At 35.8% G+C, this 12,207-nt stretch overlaps 1 protein-coding gene across 1 annotated transcript in view; it reads right to left on the bottom strand.

Annotated features, from left to right (window-relative positions):
- The window catches only part of LOC108704343 (lipopolysaccharide-responsive and beige-like anchor protein), a 369,752-nt gene that overhangs the window by 249,152 nt on the left and 108,393 nt on the right, over positions 1–12,207 (bottom strand). Inside the window, exons 34-35 of the mRNA XM_041579550.1 lie at positions 11,748–11,812; positions 5,578–5,686 (exon numbers count right to left, since the gene is read on the bottom strand). Coding sequence (XP_041435484.1) covers positions 5,578–5,686; positions 11,748–11,812 — 174 coding nt within the window. The remainder of the gene's footprint in view (positions 1–5,577; positions 5,687–11,747; positions 11,813–12,207) is intronic.

Raw genomic sequence — 12,207 nt, 5'->3', positions numbered from 1 at the left:
TTTGTCTATGGACTGGACTCAAAACAGTGATTGTGGTCCTCAGCATAGCTAGCATTACATTTCATAAATAATACAGGAATAATTTTTATCTGTAATTAGCCACAAACACATGCAAACGTTATGTGACTGAAAATCACATGTTTAATTAACAATGAAACAGTCATGTGCATTTGGTTGTTAGGTTGGGGCATACAAGTAAAAACATTGTACTGAAGTATTATACTCTAATGAGCCCTGCTTTGAGCAAAAGGTCAGTAATAAGAAAAGAAATAACAGAATATGTACCTGCTCAAGGAGAGAAGACTTGTTTTGATTTATTGTTTCTTACAGCATAAAGAGATATTCATGAAAAATAAACTAAAGCTCATATATAATCAAATGCTATGAAAAGAAACAAGTCAATGTTTATCCATCTCAAAAAGAAATATAAAACAGAGGGGAATATGATTATGCCACATAAGGGGTTTTCCGCATGAGGAAACGTAGCAACACAAAAAAGGCCCATTTCACGGACCCTGCAAATGCTAAATGTAATTACCGTGGAGACACCATGCATAGAAGTTTGCTGTACAGCATGGTTTCTAGCAAATAAGACAACAGTGTTATTTAAATTATATCAATCCAGTTATATTGAATGAAAGAGGCAATAGAAATTAAACCTATTACATTATTATTCTAAAGATGTTTTGAATACACACAACCATTGCAATTAAAAAACACTATTACAAAAACACCCTCCCTCCATCAGAAGCAGAATTTCTGGAAAAAGTATGTTATATAAGGATAAAGGAATACCTGACAGCAATCCGAGGTGACAATATAGACATCTTCAACAAAATATGGAACAATTGGAACATAATCCAGAAGGTGGGGATGATGTAAATGACATAGTCCAGAGATACAGGAACATAATGTGTATGTTATAGGTCAAATGTCATATTGTCTATTAGGAGCGACTAATGACAAAATGCAAGAAATGTAAAGTATATGTGAACTCACCATGCCAGAGGGGAACGACAGGTAGAAAAGCCACAGAGACCATTATCAGAACCCTAATTATATACACCAATTATATGCATAGCTGTGAAAAAGGGCAAGGCGGAAGCATTGTTTAATTTGCCACCTCTAGAAACAGTAGCAATGTGCCCAAATGGTTAACGTAGTTTTGTATGTAACCTTTGAATTGTACAGGGATATCATTCCATTCATATTGCACAAGAATTGGATCAAGCCGATGTAACTGCAATTGTTAACGTATATTTTTTCATTACTAGAGCTCTTTTTTCTTTGTTTTTTGTTTTTTTATCGCTTTCATTTCTGTTTATTATGAAAAAACACAAAAGAAAGTTCTAAAAAAAAAAAAAAAGCACTATTACAAGGATGTGAAATTTTTCAAGGTCATATAACCTATACAACTCAGAAACACATACAGTATCTTATATAAATGTTTAATAGGGTTTATATATTTCAACTAAAGACATGGTTTTGGGGGGGGGGATGAGTTGGAGTTATTCAAGATGCAGCATGAAGCCCTGCATCACATACATTATTTAAATTAAGGTGTAGGTACAACATGGGAAATAAAATGATGTAAAGCAGTTGCAAATAATGTATTTTGCAGTTGGAGGTAAACAGAAATGCTGAACTTTGCAAACTTAACATTTCGTTTTTTTCTACAACAGCTCTTGATCAAAGAGATTTCTTATATTTCACCATTATTTCAACACCTCAAAGTTTTTGGGCACAACTAATATCTGTCCTGGTGCTTACTTTTTAAATTATGCCAGGGATCCCCAACCTTTTGAACCCTCGAGCAACATTCAGAAGTAAAAAGGAGTTGGGGAGCAACGCTAGGATGAAAAATGTTCCCTGGGCTACCAAATAAGTGCTGTGATTGGCCATTTAGTAGCTCCTATGTGGATTGTCAACATATATTGAGGTTCTGTTTGGCAGTACACCTGGTTTTTATACAACCAAAACTTGCCTCCAAGCCTGGAATTCAAAAATAAGCACCTGCTTTGAGGCCTCTGGGAGCAATTTCCAAGGGGTTGGGGAGCAACATGTTGCTCACGAGCTACTGGTTGGGTATCCTTGCCTTAAACTGACCACAAATGGGAGTAAACATGTTATTTGGTTTTTCTATCTTCAACCTTATTACAAGACTAGTAATTCGTCAATGAGGCCCCAACACAATTTTCAGTTCAATCCTAAAACAATACGATTGCCTCAGTTCTGCAAAATATAAAATCTGATTCAAAGTGGTCATCAGCCAAGCAGAGCTGCTAGTACCTTTATAGCAATCCAAATCAGTAGACCATAGGATACTGTGCAAAATGGATGGGAAACTGGCAACAATTAGCTGGTGAAAATAAATATTTCTTACAGAAGTGCAATCCAATCTCACACCATGGGCCAATGCCAACAAGATTTTCCATTTTTGTTCATCTCTGATGGGGTCATATTAAATTTTTAGCCTTTAATAAAATTATAGGGGGCCACAAACTGAGCATAAGATTGCCAGTGTGTTCAAACTTCTCTAGACTCCAGGCCTAATGGTGGATTCCCCCGCCAAAACACCCAAAAACTCCCCTGCTTCTTCTACTGACTGTAAGAAAAACAACCAGGCACTGACAATAGGCGCAGATATATTAAAAGAACAGTAACGTCAAAAAATAAAAGTAATGAAAATATAATGCAATGTTGCCCTGCACTGGTAAAACTGGTTTGTTTGTTTAAGAAACACTACTATTGTTTATATAATTAAGCTGCTGTGTAGCAATGGGGGCAGCCATTCAAAGGAGAAAAGGCTCAGGTTACACAGCAGATAGCAAATAAGCTCTGTCTGTCTAATGGTGTTATCTGTTATCCATTAGTTAACCTGTGCCATATAGATGTTTTTCAATTTCCACCATTGCTCCACAGCAGCTTGTTTATATGAACTATAGTAGAGTTTTTCTGAAGCAAGCAAGAAGTTTTTTTCTAATTCAAATCAAATTCGATTCGAGTTTTCAAGTCAATTTAAAGTCAGAGATGAGAAAATTCGATTTTATTAATAAATTTCAACTGGTCGAATTTCGAGTTTATGGGAGTGTTAAAAAACACATGAATTTGAAATTCGACCCTTGATAAATGTGCCTCTAAAACTCTATCCATTATACTCAAGGAGGAGTGGTATAGATAAGATTAATAAACCCACACACACTATGGTAAATTTTACCTGGAGACCTGCCTGTAGGTTCTTGAAGTCTGGGTTAAAACTATAACAGAAAAAGAACATGTATACAGAGTGAGAATATAAAAACACCCTGGATACAGTGCCCTTGCTGGAATGGATCCTCAGCCCTGCAAAACAATAATGCTAACCACTATATATACATGTTGCACCTATTGGGGGAAAGAGAAAGCCTAATGGAAAGAGAATACAAAGCCTGTAGGGCTGAAAGTACCTCCAGTTAAAGCATATTGCTAAAATCATCATGAAGTAGTTACTATGTGAAGAGAAAAATCTGCTCAAAATCAGATTAAACAGCTTTATATTTAACAGGATTTTAAGTGCAATGGGTTCTGTGTGTATCTAAATTACATAAATATTAATTCATAAAATTATTTTTAATAAAAATTATACAGTTAACATTTTTGTACTGAGGCATCATCTGAACTGTTTGTAGGTGGGTGTTAGGGTTTCCATCACTTTGGTTTGAATTGGCCAGCCCAGTTTTCCCCCAAGGCTGCCAGGTTTCAGAAGTGAAACCGGGACAAAACTCTGCTGCTGGAACTACCATTCCTTAAACTGGCCAGAAACGCAAAGATCTGATCGTACGAATCGAGGATTCGTACGATTTTCGGAACGTGTGTGGAGAGTCCCGTCATTTTCTGTCCGGCGTTGATCGGACAGGTTAGAAGATTTCTGTCGGCTGCAGGTAATATCTCTGCATGTATTGCCGATCGTACCATTTTCAGAGGGAGACTGTCACCAGCTTTGGTCTGACATAGCTTTCGTACGATTGCTGTCAGGGGCAGAACATCGGCTGATCTGTTCTTTTACTACTTTATTTGATCGGAATTGTTAGTGGCAGGAGGTCAGGAGATGGGGAAGTCCGATCGTATGATGATTTGTACAATCTTTGAGTCTGTGGCCAGCTTTAAAGTCACAGCTCACCACTTGACAACACCCCCAAAACATTTCTGTCCAGTTTTGCACACCGGCAAAAACAGGAAACATAGGAAACCATCATCAGATCAATAAAACCATGTCATGAACGAAGCATCCTCAACAAAGTACAAAATCATGTAAAAAAAAAAAAAAACTCCAAACTTTAAAAATTATATATCGAAGAAGTCCTCTATAGGACTGCTGTCAAACTACCCGATGTAGCAAATAAAACAGGTAATTCCACTTAAACAAAGCAAGACTGCAGTTATCCAGTTTCTTTACTCTATGCATGAAGGCAGGAGCTATGGGTGGTGTGCAGATCTGTTATTGTACAATGCACAGCATGGTTGCTGGACCAAATTAATCAAAGGTTTAATCTTTTGCGAAATTTCATGCTGCCAAATATCACATTTCAACAAGGAAAAAAACATATGTATAGTCATTTATACTAAACTTGAAATAACGGGTTCAAAAAGTTCCAAAAAACAACAAGTAATTAATTGTAAACACAATTAAATGTCGATATTTTCTACAAAGCTAACATTTTAATACTTCGGGAGTACAAGGATAATGGAAAACTATTTATTTATATATAGTGGTGCACTCACGATATAGGCAACCGCCTGGGTGCTGGTTATAGCATAGCATAACAATCCAAGAATAAAACCGCACTCCAAGGTCTTAAAATAGTAAAAAAATGTGAAAAATTTATTTCAACGTTTCGGCACACTAACTCGTATGTTTTTCACTTCCTGAAGATGGCCTGAGTTAGTGTGCCGAAACGTTGAAATACATTTTTCACTTTTTTTCACTATTTTAAGACCTTGGAGTATGGTTTTATTCTTGGATTGTTTATATATATATATATATATATATATATATATATATATATATATATATATATATATATATATATATATATATATATATATATAATCCAAAGTTTCGGTCCTTGTTAGGACCTTTCTAACAAGGACCGAAACGTTGGATAATGGTGCAACGGAATAAATGATTGAGAATTTTTACATAGGAGTGCCGGTTCTCTTGAATTGAAGGTTATATATATTTTAACCGTGCACCCCGCTATATAGGCCGCAGTGGAGTTTGCCTTGGAGTGCCGATACTCACTGGACTATATCTTTATATATCTATATCAGAAAGAATCTAAGCGTTTCGATCCACAAGGTTCCGAATGATGGTCCCTTGTGGATCTAAATGCGTAGATATGAAGATCAAGCAATAAACATTTTTTGCCGCATTGTTTTACAAAAGACTTGTGCCGTGAGTGCTTTTTCCGGCCTTTGTTATCTCGAGTGGGGAATGCCGATGTACGGTGGAAAAAAAATTATATATATATATATATATATCTACACACAGACACACAAAAGACATACAAAAAGACAGGTGTACTACTATAAAATTACCTCGAATTCTGCATGTCTGTGTATCTCCTCTGCTCGCTGCCTGCTCAAGATAAATTCAGCTTCATTTGCCACTCTCACCAGGTGATCTTTCATAGTTTGGCTTAACAACCTACGATTACATATGAATGTGGTGAATGGATTATGCACACATATGGACAAAAAAGTGGAAAAGCACACTGTAAATGTTAGACAGGACCCAAAGTTGTTAAAGGATAAAAAATTACAAGAAATGTTGGCAATACTGGCACATTTGGAAGAGCAAGTGTATAATAGGCAGCATTTTACATTTCTGCTGAAATATGGAAACTTTTACAGGATCCTTCACATAATTTGTCTGCTTCAATCTGATCTATGTTGACATTCCACATGGCTCCTTTTCATCCTGTCTCTCAGATTTAATTAAGATTGTGTGGCAATGCTGCATTTCAGAAAATAACACTTTCGAAAAACAGTTTGTTACATTTAAAATCAATAGTTTATTTACTGGTAATGAGAAAAGAGATGCCTATTGTAGGAGATGTTTTATGCTTTGCCATTTTATCAACAGCAAACGCTACACATGCAGGGGTATCCATCTTAGAATGCAAGATTGTTTATATGGGATTCCACATCCTAGAAAACCAACAAAGAGCTGGTCATAAGACTGGAGATTTTTTTTTTTTTGGGTCAAGACTCTCAAATTCGAATTGCGAATTATCCAAACTCGATTCGAGTTTTAATTCGAAATTTGAGATTTATCATATTCTGGCCTTTAAAGAACTCAAATTGGACTAGTTACTACCTTAAAACTGCTGAATTGCAGTATAAGTTAATGGGAGAGGTCCAGGGATCAATTTGGTGATGATGTTTGCAGCCTTCCTGATTTTCGAGTTTTTTTCAGAGAAAAAAACTCGAATAGAGCTTTTTTAAATTCGAGTCGAGTTTTTCAAATCAAATTCGATTCGAGTTTTCAGGTCAATTAAATTTATCCGAGTTGAGAAAATTAGATTTTATTAAACTCGAAGTTCGACCAATCGAAATTAATTATGGGAGTGTTAAAAAAAACTCACATGAATTCGAAATTCGACCCTTGATAAATGTGCCTCTAAAACTCCATTACACTCAAGGAGGAGTGGTACAGGCAGTGTTAGATAAATTCTAAGCTGGAGTTCTAAGCTGGGGTATCCATCTTAGAAACACTGTATCCGAAGGATGTGAGGATCTCCAAAAATAAAGAGACAAATATAAAAAGTAGAAAAATTTATTAGGACATGAAGACCTAACGCGTTTCGCGCCTATAGGGGCACTTACTCATAGGCTATGAGTAAGTGCCCCTATAGGCACGAAACGCGTTAGGTCTTCATGTCCTAATACATTTTTCTACTTTTTATATTTGTCTCTTTATTTTTGGAGATCCTCACATCCTTCGGATACAGTGTTTTTGGTTTTTGCACCTTGGGACTGAGGTGAACTGTGAGTGTTTTCTCATTATTTTTTCCATTATGTATTTTTGTATCTTTACTCATTTAACATTTATTTGCTGAGTGGTACCATAGACACTTTTTGTTATGTGGCAGTAGCACAAACCAAAGTATTTTCTATCCATCTTAGAATACAAGATCGTTTATAATGGGATTCCACACCATAGAAAACTAACAAATAGCTAGTCATAAGAATGGAGAAAATTTGACAGCTGTACAGTACCATCTGTCAGTTTAAGGTATTATTAACATGTATAGGTATGGGATCAGTTATCCAGAAAGCTCCAAATCATGGAATAGGCATCTCCCATAGAATACATTTTATCCAAATAATCCAGATTTTTAAAAATGATTTCCTTTTTCTTTGTAATAATAAAACAGTACCTTCTACTGGATTAAAACTAAGATATATTTAATCCTTATTGGAAGTAAAACCAGCCTATTGGGTTTATTTAATGTTTACATGATTTTCTATTAGACTTAAGGTATGAAGACCCAAATTACAGAAGACCCCCTATCCGAAAAACCACAGGTGCCGAGCATTCTGCATGACAGGTCCCATAACTGTACGTGGAAACATAAATAATACCAGAGGACTTCAGAAAAAATATTGGCAGATTCGAGAGAAGACATACTGTAAAAAATGAACCCAATCAATTGAGAATAAGTTTACCTTAATGTTAAATATAAAAATGAAGGGGAAGAGAAACAGATGTTTATGGAAATGACAAAAGCACCTTGCACAAGCAGATATTTCAATTGAGTGTGAGCATTAATATGTGCATTGTTTCCAGCCACAGCTGTCAGATATAAGCAAGTTCAAGACCATACCACTCAGGCACTTCAAAGGATCTAGTTTATTATAGCCCTCCTACTTATTAGATAATGGAACTTTCAAACAAAAAACTGCAGGTGAATTGCAAGAGATGTATAGTCTACCCTTTGTATTTTACTGCACAAAAATACCTTAAGAAACTAATGACCGCATTTGATAAGAGGTGTTGATTTTGGTACAACAGTTAAGGCCATAATACAATTAATAATACAAATAAGCTTTGTACTTTATTGCTCAAACATGCCTTAGTAAAAGTAGTATTTTTTATATAAATGCAGTAACATTCCACGTAACATTATAGGCCTATTATATACATCTTTTCCCATATAAAACATTAAAAGCTGCAATGCTGACCATAAAAAATTACAATAAAATCAATGCATACTTTAGACAGAGTTATAGAGATAGATTTTATTCATATGCTATAGGCAATACTCCAAACGTTTTATTAACTAGGGGGCAAGAATGTTCTTAAGAGATTATGGGAAAAATTTACTAAAGGGCAAAATGACTAACGCAGGGGAAAATTCGCCAGCGTGACGTCATTTCGGAACTTCGCCGATTTACCAACGGTCACTGGCATAACTTTGCTAGCGAAGCAGATAGACTCTTGCGGTACTTTGCTCCCTAATACCTGGCGAATTTGCGCTCTGGCGAATGGACATACCTATGAAAATTCACTAAATTCACTGAATGTTACCTCTTGTGCCAGACTTGCCTTCGCCACCTCAGACCAGGCGAAGTGCAATAGAGTAGATAGGAGTTCCTCAAAAAATAGTTGAAAATTTTTCTAAGTCCGAAAAAACGCTAGCGTCTTTTACTTTTTTTCAGGGTGATAGGCTGAAAAAGAGCCTAAATTTTTTTGGGGGTAACCGGCTTCCCCCCTACATTTCCTAACATATGGCACTAAACTATACACTGGGCTCATGTGTAGGGCAAAATAACTATTTTATTTTATTAAGGTTTCCCGGGCTTGTGTAGTGTAACATATTTGCTGCAACATATACGTCCATTCAACTTCCCGCCGTATGCAAATTAGGCTAAGATAGCGTAACTTCGCTTCGCATGGCGCAGTAAACGCTACCGCAACTTCGCCAGCGTTCGGCGCCCTAAACACAACTTCGGATTTTAGTGAATTATCGTTGTCCTGCCGAATCTACGCCTGGTGAAGTATTGCACTGTGAGTGAAGCCGTCGAATTTTCGGAGGTTAGTGAATTTGCCCCTATGTGTGTCTTTTCACCTTTATAAAGCTGTGTCAAATGAGTTACAATGGAAAAACAGCAGAAAACGAGCTGTGCAATAAATGTTAAATTCATAAAACTATTTCCCTCTTCATTGATTTTGTTATTTATCCCAAATTTGGCCCTAAATGAGAAACTTTTGATTAAAAACATTATCTACAGGAAAAATCTAAAGCAGCCGCTCTATAAACAGGGTTAGGGCAAATTGGCCCCTGTAATAAGAAACAACAACAGAACAGGACTATGCAGTGTAACTATACACTCTTGTTACTGTTCTTTGACCTCAAGGATCAAGGCTGATCAAATAACTATCCCTAGTCACGTTCCAAAGAGCCATGTTGAAGAAAGTGTTGCAATTTTGTTTTATGAGCTATCAGATAGTAGAGTAGAAGATAACTGAAATAATATGATGATGAAGGGGCCTTGGTGCTCCGAAAGCTTGCAATTTTTACTTATTCCGTTAGCCAATAAAAGGTATCACCAAACTTTACATTTTCTGAAATCATATGAGGACCAGGACATATAATTAGCTTGTTTTTCGCTCAATCACTGTACCAGGATGCATAAATCTGTAAACCACACATAATTAATACAAGTCAATATAACTGTATGTTAAAGTTTATAAGCAAATGTAACTGATGTAGAATTGTGAGCTACTGAAACTCAGTAGTATAGAATGCCCATAGCAGCTACTGGGTTCCCCTAACAAGGGCATGTAACTGATAACTATAAACAAGTAGCATCCTTTTAACACTGTAAAAGACGAATTATATTGTTTATAATACACAAAAGCAATGAATATCTTGTAAATTATATCCTTATAAACGGTGAGTTCTGATGTCATTTCTGTCACATGACTCACTGAAACTTGTGTATTATAATAAATAAAGTACCCCCAGTTGCAAAATATGAGGATATTAGAAGTAAACTTGGAGTTTCATGACCTTCGGCCTCGTGTTTTTATATGGTCATGAAACTCCTCGGTAACTTATAATATCCTTATAATTTACAAGAAGGGGTACTTTATTCACTATATAATCATTTGAATGATTTTAAGCATAAGTGCTAACTAACCCTCCACACACAGACTGAAAATAATAGCAATTTTCAATATAAAATAATTAACGTACAATGGTTTTAAAGTTATTTATGAACATATTTGCTGGTAAAAGCAGTGTGCATTTATCCCTTTCTGTTTTCTGGGTCTGACTCTTAAAGGAGAAGTACAGCTTAATTAAAAAAGTAGGCTACAAATGTACTTTATGTTTTGTGCTTCTGTACCAGCCCAAGGCAACCACAGCTCTTTAGCAGGGAAAATCTGTGTACTAAAGATGCCCCAGTAGCCTCCCATCTTTTTTTTATACTGATTCACTGCACATGCTCTGTGCTGCTGTCACTTATTGAGCGACTCATAATATATAGTACACATAGAATACAAATGTCACAATATAAGGCTGATTAGTAATTAATTCAGATTAAAACTACATGACAGTAGAGAAACCAGTGCAACTAGCATCAGAATTTAATAATCAGCCCTGTAGCATCAACTTATATTACAGTCCAGCCTGATTTTCTGCTTCATAATTTACCCCTAATATAATGACACCTACGCTTAGCTTCTCAACAGCTGCTCTGAACCCACTGAGCGTGTGTGTCACAGACACTTTCCAAGATGGTGACCCCCTGTGACAAGTTTGAAGTCCTGGATCATTGCTGCTATTGAGAAGCTGAAACTTTAGGCTGGTGCAATAAGTTCAGTATATAAAATATGGCATTTTTAGCCACATAAATTTTTAGGATTTAGTTCTCCTTTAAAACAGTGTAAGTAAACTCAGGCCTCCCCCAAGTCTGTTACTCACCCAGCTTGCAACTTTATTGACAGTGTCCAGGAGTGCACAGAATGTAAATAGATAGATACTGCCATTACACTTATACAAAATAACTTTTCCTTTCACTATATACAAAATAATTTTTGGTCGGACACCTTTAAAGGAAAATTATACCCCCAAAATGAACACTTAAGCAACAGATAGTTCATATCATATTAAATGGCATATTAAAGAATCTTACCAAACTGGAATATATATTTAAGTAAATATTGCCCTTTTACATCTCTTGCCTTGAGCCACCATTTCGTGATGGTCTGTGTGGTGCCTCAGAGATCACCTGACCAGAAATACTGCAATGCTAACTGTAACAGGAAGAAGTCTTGAAGCAAAAGACACAACTCTGTCTGTTAATTGGCTCATGTGACCTTACATGTATGGTTTGTTGGTATGTTTGTGAGTACAGTGAATCCTACGATCCCAGGGGGCGGCCCTTATTTTTTAAAATGGCAATTTTCTATTTATGATTACCCAATGGCACTTACTACTAGAAAAGTATATTATGAAAATGGTTTATTTACATGAAGCAGGGTTTTACATATGAGCTGTTTCATGCAATATCTTTTTATAGAGACCTACATTGTTTGGGGGGTATAGTTTTCCTTTAAGCAAGCAGATCATAAGCAGATCAGAAACTGAATGCTAATGTGTTCAGTAATTTCGTTACAAACAAAGCACCAAAGGTTGATTAATGCATATAATATGTATTTATGATACAGATTTTTGTTTTAAAAAGTGTAATTTTACCTTCCTTCATTAACCAATTCAATGAAAGCCAGCCCTGCATTCTTCTGAATAGAGTTCTGCCATTCCTGAAAGAAAAATGTTGTATTTTTAAACACATTGCAGCCCAGTTAAAATCTATAACTCATGTTTTACAGTTTCTTTTTGACGTAGTCATACATGAATTAATGTTTATGCCTTCAACTGCAATAAATGAATTTACAACTCATATCACTAGTATATATTTTTGGCATATTTTCTTTTAAAGGGGACCAGTGTTATTAAAACATCCATACCGGTTATAAACACGTTTAAAAGTATGGCAGAATGTAATAAAAGTCACAATTTGTGTAGCCAGTTCATGGGGATGGCCATCAATTGCCCCATTCTGGCACAAAGATTTTGGCATTTAAAAGCCAATGGATAACCTATAGGAAAAAGTAAGCAATTTGGCAGATCAATTCACATACAAACAGGGAAGGAA

Source organism: Xenopus laevis, chromosome 1S (genome assembly GCF_017654675.1).
Source record: "Xenopus laevis strain J_2021 chromosome 1S, Xenopus_laevis_v10.1, whole genome shotgun sequence".
Taxonomy (NCBI): domain Eukaryota; kingdom Metazoa; phylum Chordata; class Amphibia; order Anura; family Pipidae; genus Xenopus; species Xenopus laevis.
The sequence above is the reverse complement of the archived record's forward strand: the minus strand, read 5'-3'. Positions and strand labels throughout refer to the sequence as shown.